General features: G+C 39.0%; 1 protein-coding gene across 1 annotated transcript; it reads left to right on the plus strand.

Annotated features, from left to right (window-relative positions):
• Positions 1–10,803: 10,803 nt before the first annotated feature.
• Positions 10,804–18,507, plus strand: cops2 (COP9 signalosome subunit 2). Its single transcript, XM_026163550.2, has 13 exons — positions 10,804–10,962; positions 11,441–11,554; positions 11,656–11,733; positions 11,823–11,948; positions 12,042–12,131; positions 12,217–12,294; positions 12,576–12,750; positions 12,878–13,056; positions 13,482–13,534; positions 15,718–15,815; positions 15,899–15,981; positions 16,866–16,924; positions 17,994–18,507. The coding sequence occupies exons 1-13, from the start codon at positions 10,909–10,911 to the stop codon at positions 18,136–18,138; spliced, it is 1,332 nt and encodes a 443-aa protein (XP_026019335.1). The 5' UTR covers positions 10,804–10,908; the 3' UTR covers positions 18,139–18,507.
• Positions 18,508–18,657: the final 150 nt, after the last annotated feature.

Below are 18,657 nucleotides of genomic sequence, written 5' to 3' on the forward strand. Positions count from 1 at the left end.
CAGGGGACTGGAGCTGCTATAACTAAGGTAACTCAGAAAACAAAGATTAAATCATAACAGTGTAAACTAAAATGTGCGCACTTATTTTAGAATACAGTGTCATGTGAATATGTGAATTAATTCTAAACCAAACCAGTTATTTATTATCCTGTAAATTAATTCCTATATTTAAAGAAACACAAATGTGAATGCAGTGTTGTGTTTAAGTCTCTACACTGATATTACCACTGTGTGGCTGTAACTGCAGCCATCGCAGTACATTAAAATTAAAACATTTTTATCTCAGAAACCTTGTAGTACAAAGATTTGTGTAAGAAATTACTCAAGAAGCAAAATGATGCAATACTAGTATCGATGTAGTATAGACTTAAACCTAAGTCTATTAGTTCCAGTTGTATGTGAACTATTTGGTAGTTCAAACACAACCAATTAAATGCAAATTGAAACATATTTCACACATTACAGATATTCAACAGCTGAGAGACACTCGTTATAATCAATTTACTTATACAATTGGTGTCCCTTTGTCTTATTTAAAGCATTCATCCTGAAATGGAAAAGACTGCAGAATTACAAACAGGTGAACACAATCAGAACTGCACTGAAACTGATGTCAGAAAGCGCATCATTCACAGCCTAAGTCCACAAGGAAAGAGTCATTGCTAGATTCTTTAGTACAGACAACATTATAAACCTTGTAAGATAGTTTTTTAATTAAAAAAATAACAGAAAGAACAGAATTGAAGAAAGACTTGTACCTACTTTTGTTTGATTTAGTGTATTTGCACTTTCTACAGTAATAGAAAAAACCCATAAGAACATAGTAATGCACAAAAAGTAGACATGAAAGCTTTCAGAAATCTTTATGCTTAAGTGTGTGGAAGCTCAAAACACATGCAAGACTTTTAAGGACAGGAGTTATATCCAAGCGAATGTTTTATCACTCAACTTTTGACACTTTTTATGAAATTTTCAACAGCTGCGGCTCTTCTGTGCTTGGCTAAAAGCTAAATACATAAATCTCAATACTCTGGCAGGTCAGCTCCATGATGTCAGAAGGTAAGTTTATTGTTGTGGACTCACTCTGTAAAAACTCTGTCACTCCTCTTTGACCGAATGTGGTCATGTATCTTTGCATGAATATAAGGTTGGAAACCACCAATACCCATAACCTCTATAACCTCAGACTGACATCTGAGATACGTAGAAACATACTAAACATTCTAATTTGATTTTCTAGCTTTCTACAGAAATGTGCGTGCCAAAAGGGAGGGAGAAGGCATGAAGTAACACGTAAAGAGAGACAGAAAAGGACAGAGGGATGATGGATATTTCACAGAGTCCCATCCTACATTCTGCATCCTGGATTTGACCTAAAAGCTGGACTGGCTTTTGAGTCACATCTGTTTTTTGTTTTCTCTTACAAAGCAGAATAATAAAAACAGGGCAACTAAGAGCTGTTTCCCTGCCATCCCATTGTCAGGGAGAAGTCACATCAGTAAAGATGGGTGGGATATTCCCATGCTCTGTGCTGTAAGGAAATCTTTAGCTAGATGTTCTGACATATTTACATTTATGAAAATCAAATAGTAAACTCTTTGTCAATTCAGAACTTCAGAATTTTGCCTCTTAGGCATCTGTGTCATCAGAATAGTGAATTTTATTCTCAGAATTCTTTGTTCTCAGAACTCCAGGTTTACCCAAGATATATCACTTTGTTCCTCATAATCATTACTTTAGTCTCAGAATTTTGACTCATGGAATTCTCACTTTAATCTGGGAATTCTGATTTTCATCTCACCGTGTTCTCAGAATTCTGGTTTGTACCTCAGATTTTTTACTTTCCTGCCAGAAACTTGCCTGTTAGAGTTCACTCTGTCTCATCAGAATAATGTATTCTCAATTTGTGCTCAGAATTCCAGCTTTTACCAAAGAATTCTCAAAACCTATGAAATTCTCACTTTTATCTCAGATTCTAATGTTCATTTGAGAATTGCCACATGGTTCTCACAATTCTATTCTGTCAATTCTATGTGTCAACATTCCAAGAACAATCTGACGGTTCTGAGAGTAAAGATAGAATTCTTACTGTCTCATCAGAATACTGATTTTTGCCTCTGAATTGTAAGAGGCAAAATTCCGACAGGTAAGTGAAAATTATGGGGTAAAGTCCATAATTCAAAGACCTGGCAAAGAATCTATCTCTCTGCCCGAAATGCTTTCCACTCATGGAATTTAGAATTTAGATGCTGAAATAGAGCCACGTTTCAAACCGTTCATTTCCAAAGGTTTAGTTTCTGTGACGTGGGAGAAGAAGGATAAGGTGCCTGTTATGTTGGACATAACAGGCACTGCCGTTGTCAGATAAAACTGCTTGTGATTCAAATGTGTTGATATGGGGGATTAAGATGAGCATTCTTCGGGTGCCACTACATAAGGTGCATTTGCATTCGCCCGTAACAACGGGGCATGTTAAAGCTCCCAGTTACAGATTAAAGGGGTTTCATTTATTCTGTGAAATGATTTGGCTGGTGGGAAAGTTTTCCCCGCGCCTGAAGTGATTGAAATGCCTGTTACCTCTGTCACTAGTGCTGCCACCCCTATAGCAGGTGTGTTCCGTGTTTGTACCATTACTCGTGTGCAATCGCGCAAATTTGATGATGTTACTGATGTCGCTGACACATTCATGGCTACGTTAGACGGGAAGAAGTTTCCCACCACTAAGAGTGGTAGAATAAAAAGTGGCAATGATGTGACAATACTGATGGCAAGAGCTAAGCTTAAAGTTAAACAGGGATGCATTAATAACTGCTCAGCAAAATGACCCGTCACTGACTCCCTGTTTCAAATCTGCCGTCACTACCAACCCCCCGGGACACCTCGGGGTGAACAAAATTTATCACCAGGTGTTGCACAATTTATTTTGGCCTTTGCTGAAGGCTGATGTGGTGGCATATTGACATTCACTCACTACATGTCAGCTGGTGGGGAAACCTACTAAACAAATCCCACATGCTCCGCTACATCTTATTTCAGGGGAACCATTTAAAAAAGTAATATTGGATTTCATGGGTCCACTGTGTCTACTAAATCCAGACACCAATACATACTCAGAGTGATGTGTTCAGCGACAAGATTCTCAGAAGCAATTCCATTATGTACATTAACAGCCAAAATGTTGAGAAAAGCACTAAGTAATTTTTTCTCTACATTTTGGCTCCCAAAGATTGTTCAAATTGACCAGACTGTGTGTAGTGTGAATGGAGGACCCAAACAAAGATACAATGAACATGGAACGTAAATGCACACAGGAGGTGATCAGGGGAAGTGGAAACACATGGGGAAACAGCTGATATGAATCTACATAATGACGCCACAGGGGAAGTGAAACTAGACCCACTGAACATGGAAATAGACTCTTCACAATAAAACAGGAAACATAATGAGACGCAGACATGAAACATGACTGATTGAAACAAGCAGACTTAACATGACAAACTGACAAAGGAGACTTAAACACAGGGGGTGATAACACAAAGGGAGTCTAAGAAACAATGAGCTCTAACGGCAACCTAGGCATAATAGAAATGAGCTTAGATAACCTAACGAGCTTAAACATAAAACATTAACATAAAAATATATTAAAACTTAAAACGCTGGGTCAAATAACCCAGGATCATGACAGAGGTAAAGTCCATACTACAAACCGGGTAAGAATTCTATGATGGAATTCAGGGTTTTGAGGTAAAAATGAGAATTCTATGTGGCAACATTCCAAGAACAATGTGAGAATTCTGAGAACAAAGATGGAATGCTTACTGTCTCACTAGAATACTGATTTTTGCCTCAGAATTCCAAGAGGCAAAATTCAGAGAAAAAGCTAAAAATTTTGAGGCTAATTGTTCTCACAATTGTACTCTGAGTTTTACCTCATAAGTTTTCTGACTTTTCATTTCATTCTATATTTAACTTAGTTCAAGTCCCAGAAGTTTCCGTTAAACCTCAGAATTCTCATTTGTATCTCTGAATTCTCACCTCATTCTCATAATCCTATTCTGGGTTTAACCTCAAAATTTTCACTTTCTTGTTTGATTTTGCCTTTTAGAATTCTGACTTTTTCATCAGAATGCTTAGTCTTGTCAGAATTCTATTTCTGTTCTCAGAATTCTAACGTTATTCGAATGTAGAATGTCTCCCTTTTACCTCAGAATTCTTATTTTACTTATGCTCATTTCAGAATTCTATCTTTGTTCTCAGAATTCAAGCTTTTAGTTCTGAATTCTCACACTTTCCGTTCAAGGAACAGGGGCTCTCATCGGCTGAAAAAGAATTCTGTACCTGAGACTAAATAGCTCATTCTGCTGGAATCCTATGCCCACCTCCCAACACCCATTCTCACCACCTTCTACAGAGGACTATCGAGAGTGTCTTGAGCAGCTGCATCACTGTCTGATATGGTAAGTGCACTGTATCGGATCGCAAGACCCTAGAGCGGCTAGTGAGAGCAGCTGAAAAGATCATTGGAGCCTTTGTTCCCTCCATCACAGACAATTATTGCACCCGCTGCATCCGCAAAGCCACCAGAATTGTGGACCCCACACACCCCTCACACACACTCTTCACCCTGCTGCCTTCTGGCAAGAGGTATCGAAGCATTCAGGCCCCGACTGCCAGACTGCAAAACAGTTTCTTCCCCCAAGCCATCAGACTCAGCACTCAGTGACTGGACTGACACATGCACACTTTCACACATCAAGTTACTTTTTGCACAATGCTCAGTCTTTTTGCACAACCCACTGTCATTGTTGCACTTTTCTATTGCACTGTGTCTGCACTGCCTTGTGTCTGTATCATTCTGTTCTGTCTAGTGTTGCACTGTTTTTGCACACTTGAACTTTATGTAGTCCTGTGTTGATTGTCTGTAATATGTAGCACCATGGTCTTGGAAGAACGCCATCTAGCTTCACTGTGTAATGACAATAAATTCACTTGACTTGACTTGTTCATGGGGTTTCTGAGTTTCAGAAGCTCTCTGTTTGGTCAACGTCCTGCAATCCCACTTAGTTGATGCTGCCCGATCCTCTGGAAGCTCATGCGAGGCAGAGTGTGGCGTGGTTTGGGGCCAGGCTGCAGGAGAGGTGTGGAGCAGCAGGTTCAGGGGACAGTGTCAGCGCAGAAACAGCTGATGCTGGTCAGACTGATTACTTTGCTCTCCTCATTTTAGTAGCTGCTGGTGCCTGGAGGAGACGGTCTGTTTGAGGCTGAGAGAGTGTCAGGCGGACTGGAGCCGAACGGAGTGGACAGCTCCGACTTATATGTGGACGTTTGTGCATATAAACATATAAATAAAAAGTGAGACAGAGACCGGAAAGCTCTTTCCCGTTGTGTGTGGGTGTGTGTTTTGGGTGTCGTGTCGGGGACGGTGGCAGAGTGCTACACAGACGTATCAGGGTTCTTTTCATTCTGTAAATCTGCAAATTTTGGTAAAGATTTAGACATTTCTGTATCTAAGTGGGCAAAGGAGAGGTCCAAGTTTTCTGTGGGGGAAGTTGTGTTTATTCTGCTTTTGTGTCAACTGGTAACCAGTCTGAGTTTTCTGTCGCTGTGTGTTCTGTTGCTCAGCCAGGGTATCGGGAAAAATATTCTGCTAGGAATTATAGATGTGCTTTGTTTCTGTGTCAGCAACGTCTGTGCCCATGCATTCACCTCCAGGGCCTGAGAACAATAATACTGAGTTGGTTTCTGAGTAACTCAACAATGATGTGGTGTCTCCTGAGCCTATGGAATGTTATGTATGTTATGGAGTCTGAGTGTTTTGATTCATTTTCTGTTTCTGAGCTGGTCAATGCTGAACAAATTTTTTGTGTTCATAAAACTGTCCACTTGGAGACTGTTTGTTGCGGTAGTCAGCCAGCTAAATCTGAGACTGTTTATTGTGCAAGGACACTAACCTCCGCAGAGACTGATTATGCTCCTGAGCCAACACCTCCGTAAACTGTTTGCTGTGTTCCAGAGCAGCCGCTTTTGGAGAATGTTTATGCACCACACCCTGAACTCCTAAAGATTCTTGCTGCGCCTGAAGCCACCCCATCCGTCCCTGCTCCTAGGGTGAGGTCAGGATGGCCCAGCCTGTCCCTGCACTTGCATCAGTTCCTCGGGTAGGGGTGGCTGGTTCCAGCCAGTCAGTATATATTTCAGTCAGTTCCTGCACCCATCCTGGTTCCTAGGGTGAGGACAGCCAGGACCCGGCCTACCTCTGCACCTAAGCCAGAGGGACACCCATCACCTGAGGCGGAACCTGAGCTCAAGTATCGTGGGCACCCAGAGCCTGTACCAGAACCAGAGGCTGAGGGTCCAGGGCTCCGTCATAGTCCTGGGTCAGTTGACCCAGTGTTATAAGTTTGTTGTGGATTTTCTAGAGTTCCTACAGTTGGCTAATGTTTATAATGTTTCATGTACGCTTCCTTGTCCTGTCACTGTGTCCCCCTTTCTCCTGTGTTAATTCCCTTGTATTTATCTTGTCAGTTGGTGTTTCTCAGTCTCTGTCTCTGTGTTTATGCTTCCTGCTGTATTTTGATGGTCTCTCATCTTCTGTGGGTTATGTTTAATTTGCTTCCCTCTGTCTCATTTCCCTGAAGCAGTTCATTTTGGTCTCCTGGTGTATTCTATCTCCAGGTGGTAAAAGTACAGACATTCTTTACTTAAGTAGAAGTACAGAAAATAGTGTTAAAAAATTCTACTTAAGTACAATAATGAAGTATTTGTACTTCCTGCAAAAAGTCACATGAGTGTTGCCTGCAGAAAGGATCTCCAAATAAGGAGATGCCCAGAAAGCTGCAGAAGAAGAAACATGAGCTGCTATCAGACCTGAGGCCACCCTCACCTCTTTCAACCGATGTTAACATTCAGTTTCTGTGACCCACAATAAGTGTATACTACCTGGGCGTGGCAGCTTTTGTCTCTGAGACAGAGAGAGGAAGTCCATGGAGCCATATAAAGCTAATTTGAAATTCGAAACGTTTTGATAATAAATTGTGAAAACTTAACATTTAAGCATATTTGTCTTCTCTCTCATAGAAAACCCCAACAGTCCTCAGTTTCCCTCTGTTATTTGTCACGTTGTCATCTTACCTGCCCTTATGCTGCTCGAGTGTTTGTTTTGTGTTTTCTATGTCTTCCTCTGAGTTTGCTAGTTTTTTGAGTAATTGTATTTTGAGAACACAGCAATAAAGCTGTTTTTGAGTTCACACCATGCCTCCTGATTCCTGCATTTGGGTCCAACTTCCTGCTTCAGCACAGCCAACACATGACAAAGGCCAATATTAAATGGACTGGTTCTTATATTTTGCTTTTCTGCTTGAGCACTGAAAGCTCTTTATATAACGTGTCTCATTCACCTGTTGATACAAGCAACTTATTTCTATGCATTTTCTAACTAACATTCACACACCAATGGATGCATCAGAGAGCAACAAGGACCCAAGAATACTTTGGCACACACACTGGAGCAGCCAGGATTGAAACTACCAATACTCTAATTAGCAGAAGTTTAAATATTTAGTTTAAATCTTGTGTTGTTTCATGAACTCACCTAACGCAGAATAAAGTGATTAGTGAATAGTATTTTTGAAACCTCTGTAAATTTATATAACACTCCCACATATATATAACCCAACACTTTCAAGCTCACCCATCTCCTATAGGCCACACAAAGCAAATACATAACACACTATGTTAGCGTGTGAAGCATAAGGAGTGTGTGTAGACTTGGCTGCAGTGACTTTGCAGCTCTTTGGAAGTTGGATTTGAAATAACACCCCCAAATGATGGAAGCCGTTGCATAAAATTAAGACACGCTTCTACATACCTTGTAAAAATGAAAACATCTACCAAAAAGTAAAAAGAGAAAAACAAGCAGGCTAGTCACGCATCTTGCTCGAGTTTAAAAGTACGAGCCGCTATGATCGCCTAAGGGTAGACTGCACAAGGTTTGCAACCCTGCATACTGCTGGGGTGTGATTGTTTGTGCATTTGTTTTAATACGTGAGTAATCATCTACAAGGGAGTTGGCATAGGGACAACAATGGCCTAATGTGTTAGGCTCTTCTGTTGGCAAAAGTATATAAAAGAGGCAGCCTGCTGGAGGAGAGAAGGAGTAAAAGAGACAGAAAGGTACATAGGCGTTTGCTGTCACGTGCCATGATGGAGATGTATTAAAGACTTTTCTAATGTTTACTAGACTGTCGTGAATGTGATTAAATTAACTCTGCAAAGGTTATTAGGCTCAACATAAAACACTTTTTGGCATAAAAAAATTAAACGGCTTATGAACTGTAGTGTATACATTGATACCAAGGGAATAATATCATTGTACTAATTTTAACAATTAATCCTAAACAGTTACTGAAAATAAGAAGGGATGCTTATGTGTGTTTATAAGGTTTAATACCACACTTCTGGATTGCTGAATAAGCTTTGCAGATTTGCATGGAAAGGTTAAACATCATGATGAACTTGTGTTTATTATACCGTCTGCCTGACTCAATTAGATAAATAAAGTCTCTGGCATTAGATTAGATTAGATAGAACTTTATTAATCCCTCGGGTGGGTTCCTCTGGGAAATTCGATTTCCAAAAAAGCACAGCACCGACAGAAGTTACAGAGTTACAGAATATTATATATATATATATATATATATATATATATACACACACACATATATATAAATACAGAGACAATATAAATAAAATATACGAAGGGGATAAATAGAGTAAATAGGAATAAAAATAAAAATACAAGTGAATTGCACATTTCAAGTATTGAGTCTATTGCACCGTTGACTATTTACAAAAGTATTGCACAAAAGGTATTGCACAGTGAGGTGAAGAGGCACTACAGCTTAGTTGTTCCCCCCTCCTTTGTCCTCCTGTTTCCCCTCCCTCTCCCCTCCAGAGAGGAGTTAAACAGTCTGATGGCGTGTGGGACAAAGGAGTTTTTAAGTCTGTTAGTTCTTGTCTTTGGGAGAAGCAACCTGTCACTGAACAGACTCTTCTGGTTGTTAATGGCCGTGTGCAGAGGATGCCTGGCATCCATTAAGTTGGACCTTGAAGTGTAGTAGAATGAGCTTTGCCCTTCAAATACTATAACATGTCCTCACCACAGCTGGGTCATGCAGTTTTTAGAGACCGTCACTGTGTTACAACATTACTTAGCCTGTGGCCATAACATTGCACTTTAGGTATGTGAAGATGCCATCTAATTTGAGAAGGCGTGTGGGTGACGTGATTACAAAACAGGGCATGTTAGCACCCATGTGTCTTTTATCTCAGACCCACAACTTTTCTGGAATTGTTGATTTGTGCAGAGAAACACTGCTTATTTGTGAAGCTTTTGTGTTGATGCTAACCTAGTGCAATTAATGAAATGATGACAGACAAAAGACACACACACCACTGATGCTGGAATGACGCATTTCATGCATGCAATAAAGAGGTGCACCCAAACTGTATTGCATCAAATGCATACATGTCCATACCAATTAGAACATTTTTCTTTCTATTTAAAAATTTGCAGAATTACATTATATAGAAAATGCAATGACTGCCTTCCATGATAAATGACTGGGGATAGTACCCAACTATAATAATAATGGATTGGATTTATATAGCGCTTTTCAAGGCACCCAAAGCGTTTTACAATACCACTATTCATTCACTCTCACATTCACACACTGGTGGAGGCAAGCTACGGTTGTAGCCACAGCTGCCCTGGGGCAGACTGACAGAAGCGAGGCTGCCATATCGCGCCATCGGCCCCTCTGGCCAACACCAGTAGGCGGTAGGGTAAAGTGTCTTGCCCAAGGACACAACGACCAGGACAGAGAGCCCGCGGATCGAACCGGCGACCTTCCGGTTACAGATACGCTTCCCAACCCCCTGAGCCACGGTCGCCCTATGGCACATTAATACACATACATTTGCATATGGAGTATAAATATGAACCTTTTTGATACTTTAAAACTTAGTCAGTCTGTGACTTTAACTTTCTTTCCTCTGGTATTGATGTTAGTGATTCATGTCTGGACATTGTAAATATTATGGCCAACCTGACTGCGCAGGATGATCGACTTTAGTTTTTCACCCACACTCATCAGGATTTTTTTTTTTTTAAATAAACTTATGACACATAACTTGATGACACAGGAAGATGATTGCGTAAATGTTTGCAACTTGAACTAAATCAGTTCAGAAATAAAATCTTTCACATGGTTCAATGTGGAATGACCCCCTAAGTGAGACAGAGAGGCTAAAGCGGGAAGACATGCTGCCAACGGGCTCTTTGTGTGGCAGCCAAGAGTGTTGAGGAGTCACGAAATCCTGTTGCCGTGAACTTGATTCACAGAGCTAACTGAAATCTAACAAACACAGATAGAATTTAAGTGGATGTTAACTAGCTGAAAAAAGTACATTATACATTGTACTTATTTGAAAAAAGTACATTTTTTCAAATACTACATTAGTATTAGTACAATGTTAGTGCGCTTAAAGGCCAATTAGATTTTTTTAAATCTAAAATAATAAATTTCATATTCTTAGTGACAAGGTTTGCCTTTGAAATCAAAACACTTCAGTTTAACCATAGTACTTGAGTAAATGTACTCTTCTTCCACTAACAGTAAATCTAGTCAACAAGTCAAAAGCATTGTTATAAAAATTATCTTACTGTCATGTCACGTTATGACGTCCACGTGAAACCTCACGTATCAGTCGTGATCCAACAGCGCCATCTATAGACGGAAGTGTACCCTGCGTCTTACCGCCCCGACCCATCACCTCACTGCTGCAAAACACAGCACAGGCCGGGCTACAGTAGTCTGTCTGTGAATAACAACAAGGAACACCAGCAAGATGTCTGACATGGAAGATGATTTTATGTGCGATGATGAAGAAGATTACGACCTGGTATTTATAAATAAAATTATTCTGCTTGCTTGAATATTGTTAACGTTTGTCCGCTGAGCGCTGACACAAGTCCCGACAGTACATGCTAGCTAATGTTAGCGCTTTAGTTAGCCTGCTGGCTAGCACCAAGTTGACAGCGAATGAATAAAGTTAGCTTCCTAGCTGGCTATCCATAGTTGGTTTTGGCTGATATGCTGCTAACTGATATTAATATACTTTAAACACGTAGTTTAAAGCGTATCCAGCTGTCATTTGGATTTGAACTGCAGTCAGGAAAATCAAGTCAACTGGCTAGCTAGCAAGCATGACAATAGCTAACATTAGCTCATGGTTAATATTAATAGAATATTTTCACAGGCGGTCTGGCATGCTTAGTTTTTGCGTTAACTTGCTGAGAGTTTGTGGTGAACATGTGTTTTATACGTTTGAAGTGACTTTTGCGATCTAAGTTTTTACATTCTTGTATACTTAAACTTAGGAATACTCAGAGGACAGCAATTCAGAGCCAAATGTGGACTTGGAGAACCAGTACTATAACTCCAAAGCCTTGAAGGAAGATGATCCCAAAGCAGCGCTTAGCAGTTTCCAGAAGGTGGAGTCATACGCCAGAACAATAATTTCTTCTCTGTAGCTCTCTATTTAAGTTACTTAAAAATGGAATTTACTAACGTATGTTGACTTTGGTGTGTTCAGGTGCTGGAACTAGAAGGAGAGAAAGGAGAATGGGGGTTCAAAGCACTTAAACAGATGATCAAAATCAATTTTAAGCTGGTATACTTTGTAAAACCTTTCACCATTTTCTTTTACACTTACCCCACAAATTATTGAGAGGTGGTTTAATGTGTTTCTCAACTCTGTAGACAAACTTTCCAGAGATGATGAACAGGTACAAGCAGCTTCTCACGTACATAAGAAGTGCTGTTACCAGAAACTACTCAGAGAAGTCCATCAACTCCATTCTGGACTACATCTCTACCTCCAAACAGGTGTGGATAGACTGTTTGACATGCATATGTTTTGGGGACTTGAAGCGTTTACCGTGTTCAGTGTTTTCTAAAATCTACTTCTCTTGTCACTAGATGGACTTGCTCCAGGAATTCTATGAAACCACACTGGAGGCTTTGAAGGATGCAAAAAATGACAGACTGTGGTTCAAAACTAATACAAAGGTATACAACGATTTCCCATTGATTCCAGGTAGTCTTAAATAATTCTCTAGTAAAATAAATGTTCAGACTTTATTTTTTAATTCAGTTGGGGAAACTGTACTTGGAAAGAGAAGAATATGGGAAACTGCAAAAGATCCTTAGACAACTACACCAGTCCTGTCAGGTAATTTGTTCTGTTAATCTTTATTTTGCAGAATATGGAATATGTGTCTTTGGTTTTATCACAGCATTGTCTTGTAGATCTAATTAAATGCAACGTGGTTGCCCGGTTACTTCAGGCTGAGATAATATCCATTTCTTAATTAAGAGTTCAAATAAGTCTTTATTCACTACTTTTGTTATCATGAAGCTGCTGGTATGTTAGAAGCGTATGTATATTTCACAATAGTAATTATTTAATAAATGGTTGCTTCTCTCTTTTTTTTTTTTTTTTATGAACTACAGACAGATGATGGCGAGGATGACCTAAAGAAAGGCACGCAGCTGTTGGAGATCTATGCTCTAGAGATCCAAATGTACACAGCACAGAAAAACAACAAGAAATTGAAAGCCTTGTATGAGCAGTCCCTTCATATTAAATCTGCCATTCCTCATCCACTCATAATGGGAGTTATTAGAGGTATGAAGGCGTAGCTCACAGAGCAGTTGCATAGTTTAATGTGCAACTGCTACACTATATATTGTCAAGCTTTTTGCTGCATAACTTGTGGTTTTTGCTTTTTTGTTTTTGTTGTGGTCCTGGCCAGAGTGTGGTGGGAAGATGCATCTGAGGGAGGGTGAATTTGAGAAAGCTCACACAGACTTCTTTGAGGCCTTTAAAAACTACGACGAGTCTGGAAGCCCACGAAGGACGACATGCCTGAAGTATCTGGTCTTAGCAAACATGCTTATGAAGTCTGGAATTAACCCCTTTGACTCTCAAGAGGTGGGAATTAGTTGTTTTATAATTTTTTGTAAGGTTGCTTTCCGTAAATGGTGATAGAGTGTATCTAGTAATATAAACAACACACAGATTAGCTGGTTGCCATATGTTTTTGCAGGGTTTGTTGTTGTTGTTGTTGTTGTTATTTTGAAAAGGCATCCAGTGGATTTTATTCATTAATTTGTAAGTTGAACTGTTTTTACACGAAAAAAAGTGCACATGCAGAATTACTGAAGCATTCATGAAACGTGCGAACTGCTAATATTGTTATCGGGTTCATTTGTTTGTATGCATGATCTGAGGCAAGGCTAAATTTTTAAATACTGATCAGTCACAGATTTGTGCGTGTAACATTCGTATGCATTGTTAATGAATGAATAATGTTTTATGCTTAAGCTGCAAATAAGTCCTTTTTTTTCCCCCCCAAGGCCAAACCATACAAAAATGACCCAGAGATCCTAGCGATGACAAACTTAGTAAGGTAAGCATGCATTCATATTCTATTCACTAATAGTACAGCATGCATCACAAAGTTAGTTAAGCGCACAAATTGTTAAACATAAAAAATAGTGCAGGTGTTGTTTAATCCAAAAAACACCTTTTCCGCTAGTACTTACTCAGATCGACTCAATGCAACTAGACTCTACTCTGTTTTGGTCATTTTCCTTTAGCTGAAAGTCCCTCGATGACATTTGTATGCAACAGGAATACCACAGCAACAGTGATGGTATATATTCTGGTTGGTGTATTGCTTTTTGTCAGACACGGGGACCATGGTGTTGTTTTATTTTTTAGCCTTTTCTCGTGTTGTGGGGTTTCAAAAATGTCTGGTTTGATTTTCATAAACGAGATGCTGTCGCGCCTGATTAAGCGATATCACTGACTAGGCAATCGGTGGCTAGTCTGTTGATGTCGCATCTTTGGATTGCCTCAGATCAGTTGGAACCCTGGCTGAATAGGTTTTTAAAAAAAAAAGTACCTGGTACAGGTACTACCACCTAATGGAAAACCCTAAGTCAGTACTAGTTAACAAGGGCTATAAGTTATTACATACAAGTAATAAGAATAATCTAGTCCTGAACGGGTCTTAAAATGAGTTAAATAGAACATCAGATGAACTACAAAGTATGACATATTATACTGTGTCGTCGTTTATTTAACAAAAAATAGGGCAAAATGCAGAACTTGACAGTTGATATGAGGTGTTTTTCCTGATATGCTGTGTTTGGTTTTCTTAAAAGGTTTTGCTTTCTGCTATGGTCTCCACCTTAGCCTCCTCTAGCCAAAGGATATTGTTCCATAAGTCTTGTGGTTTGCTCAGATTCACTTTTGCAAACCTAAGCTATGCTGTCATGTTCTTTATAAAGAGATGATGTTTTATCCTCGCAGATCTTCCAAACAAGCCATACTTGTTCAGTCTTTTCCTCATTATACTGTCATGAACCTTGACATTTAACGTGTTAACTGAGGCCTGTAGAGTCTGAGATCTAGCTCGTGGATGTTTTTTGCAAAACCTCTGAGCATTCCACAGTCTGACCCTGTTGGGATGTTCACTCTTGAAAACACTTGTCTTGAATTTTTTCCACTTGTGAAAACAGTGGTATGGTAGACTTCATATTGTTTGGAAACCTTAGAAACCTTCCCAATATGATGAGCAGCAACACAAAAGATCATTGATGATGCCTTTCATCCTTGGCATTGTGTTAACACACACCCAAATGCTCCAAACTGCCAAAACATCTGCTTTCATAGAAGTGGTCACACTTGCTAATAATCAGTTAATCAAGCATATTTGATTCACAGCACGTGCTCCTACTTACCTTCTGGATTTCTATGGAAATAGTAAGGATGTATTTAGTTTTTCTCAGAGATTGCTTCTGCATTTTGATTTAGTTTTTGTTAAATAAATAATGACAATGTAGAACGTATTGTTTTGTAGTTCATCTGAGGTGATATTTACCTACCTGATCCTTAGTAGTTGTATTTATCTGCTAAGGGCCAGATTGTTTTTATTACATAATGATCTCTATGATCACTGTGTGGTTGTTGCTTGCACACTGTCTCCAGCTCCGTCACTAAACCGTGTCTGTAAGGAGAGAACAAGCTTTAACACAAAAAGAGACTTTTAACTGGCAGAGATTGCCATCAGTCCCAGGCACATCATGTATAAAAATCATTTCTCGGAAATCCCACGTTCTATTCAGGTTTACTTAGGGTGTGTGGGTTAATAATTTAAGTTGTGCAATTGCATGCTAGTTGTAATCGTTTTTAATAGCCTGAACAGTGATATATTAACAAAATTAGTGGTAGTAGGCTTATTCATAGCAGCTCGCAAAGCAGTAAGAGGATTTTTATAAATGATCAGCCCATATTTTTTTTGTCTTCCTGAAACTTTTACTGGTCTTCTGCTTCCTCTTTTACACTCTTTAGTCTGCATGTTTGCATAAACAACAGGCACAATCTTGTGTTCTACGATTAAATTTAAGACTTATTACATAAACAAGAAGCTCGGAATGCACGCTCAAAACTGCAATAAGAATGGTGTTTACATAAAAATGTAACATTTTCGCAATGTGTTTGACAGCTTTCAGGATGAGAGTTTGTGTGTGGGTCACGGGGACACCATAAATACAGTAAAACAACAGTGACTGTTTTCCCTTTCAGCGCCTACCAGAACAATGACATCACTGAATTTGAGAAAATCCTGAAAACAAATCACAGTAACATAATGGACGACCCTTTCATCAGAGAGCACATAGAGGGTGAGTGGTGAACGTGACTTCAGTCCACGTGCTCAGTGAATGAGTTTGAAAAGTGTATCTGATTATGTGATGTTCTGTTGCAGAACTCCTGCGCAATATTAGAACTCAAGTACTTATTAAACTCATCAAACCGTACACAAGAATACACATCCCTTTCATATCAAAGGTAAGACCAAGGGCAATAAAGTTGTCCCATACATTGACTCTGTCTGTAGTCTTTCCTCTTTAGATAACCATTTATGCTCATTTGAATTTTTTTTAGACCTTAAATGGGTTCTACTGAAAAGCATTCACTCATATTCAAGACCAAAAGGCTGAATGTGGAGTACAGAACAAAGATGGTGTTCAGACAGAATCTCATGTTGAAATGTTGTTGATTCTGGTTATACGTCACATTCTTTATTATCAGTCTAGCAGTCTTCGCTTTCAAAACTGAACACAGTGTATACACTATGGGAAGAAAGGTGTAAATGTGACTCAGGTGTAAAAAAAGCTCCATTACTTTTAGTTTAACATCATTGCCTTGGAATGTGCAGCTGTCATTCCGGCACAGATGAAAGGAGCTGATTTGGTGAGAGGCATACATTTCTGACTGAAAGGAAAATTTGGTTTCCCTTCCCAGTCTGTCACTGTACTTTCAGTCTTTAAAGATTAATGGAATCAAGTATAACAGAAGTAAATAAAATACTGTTTTGGCATCAACATAACTTTATCCTGATGAAATCAGCATATGGAAGTCAACAGGTATATAATCACATTAATGGATCTCCAGAAAGAAGTACTAAAATAGTATGGTTCTGTGGTATAATATGTAAAAATGTGAATTCAAACAAAAAAAAGAACTGAAATGTACATTGTAGGTTTATTTCCCCTGTTTATTTCAACCTTGATTAGCAACGTTTGGTTTAAAACAGAAAAGAGAGCTAAAGTGTCTGATAAACTGATAATCTTCACATAAGTAGGGGAATTATTAATAATTCAGAATGTTTAGGTATACTTGTTGGCGTGCATCTGAGTGGATCGGTCTTCACTTCTTCCTTTGTGTTTCAGGAGCTGAACATTGATGTGTGCGACGTGGAGAGTTTGCTGGTGCAGTGCATCTTGGATAAGTAAGCTTCTCACATGTGTGCTGAGAAATTGAGCAGAAAAAAGATCCTTCCTGTAGATAGATGTACTTCCTCATATTTTGCATCCTTTGGCCAATAAGGGAGTAAGGCGGGTATGAATAGACAGTTTCAGTTAGATCTTCAGTTTAATTTACAGTCTTACTGTAACAGTGACCTTACGTAAATGCTTGTGTAAATGACATGCCAAGATGTGAAAACAACACACAGCGTGTTTTTACTTTTAGTCATTTTCTTGTTGTCATCTGCAAGGTTTTGCTACAAGATTGAAAGTATCAGGAAAAGAAAAACCACAGTTATTATTTTCTTTTCCTAAATATGGTTTCAAAAACTAAAATCTTTATGTTTTGCTTCTTTGTCTTCTCAGTTATTCTGCCTCTGAAAGGAGGGCGTATGTAATCGCTTCCTTCTGCTTGTTCCTCTGTTTGTCTATTTGTTAGTAATCTAGTGTCCACAGTTTGCAAGATATCAGATTTTGGGTGATGTTAGATTCCAATAATGAGCTGATTTAATTTAGGTGGAAATCAAGTTCAATGTGAAAATCAGTAAAAACGTTATATTACTCACAATTAACAACAATATTCTGGGTCTTGGAGGATATTAGTACCTATGTTGGCTTAAGTATTTGAACCTTGACGGACCTTGTTAGCGCCCCAAGGTCATTGTTGACTTTGGAAAGAAAAAAAAATTCAAGAAACCATATAGGGTAGTCATGACAAGGCATGGAGAGGGCTGTACAAAAAACTGTTTTATTTTTTTTCTCATGCGCTACAAAATGTCACAGTGATGCCATAACAGGGTGATGTCATCATATTGTATTAAAAGCAAAAAATTTAGTATAGCCGTTGCTCTTCGTTGGGGAGTTACACTCGCTGATTGGTCTTGTGTTCTGTATTTTCTTATGTGTTTTTATTGTATCACATGGTAATGGTATTTTTAAAAATAAAAATTGCATTTTAGTGCTGCACTTTTTAAAAATCCACTGAACTCCTATATAAAATCAAGTGGAAGTCTTGTAAACACACTGATACTTTTCTTTCCTTTTCCTTCACAGCACAATCCATGGACGAATTGACCAGGTGAACCAACTACTAGAACTGGACTACCAGAAAAGAGGAGGGGCTCGTTACACAGCTTTAGACAAATGGACAAATCAGCTGAACTCCTTGAACCAAGCCATTGTTAGCAAGCTCACATGATGGCCTGTAAAATCAAGAGACAAGGAGAAATGGCATGTTTGAATACATCCATAAAGTTAAGCTACTGTGCTCCTTCAAGTTTATCCTCTGAGTCAAGAGGCACAGCACAGGCTTTGAGAATGCGTCAATATCAAGAAGACCTCCAGCACTCTTAAGACAGTGTTCAGAGTGTGTTGTTTTGTGCTGATAAAAGGAAATCACTGGCACTTGTTTTTGTTTTCCGTGTTCCTAATTGGCAAATCCTTTCATGTGCAACACAAAGTTGCTTAAGTTGTGAAACAAAACCTCCAAATGTGTATGAAAACCTGTACACAGTATTTTAATGTATGCTGTTGCCTGTTGGTAATAAAGATTTCTCTCAGCACTAAATGAGTTCAGCTGCCTTTGACTAGCTACAAACTTTGTGCTTTGGGAATTTGATCAAGTAGAATTGAATAAATAAAGGTTTTGAAACTGTTAGCATTGAGATTCATTAGCATTTTCTTTCGTGTTACTTTGACTTCCCCTTTGAAGATTTTT

This window comes from Astatotilapia calliptera, chromosome 1 (assembly GCF_964374335.1).
Source record: "Astatotilapia calliptera chromosome 1, fAstCal68.1, whole genome shotgun sequence".
NCBI lineage: Eukaryota > Metazoa > Chordata > Actinopteri > Cichliformes > Cichlidae > Astatotilapia > Astatotilapia calliptera.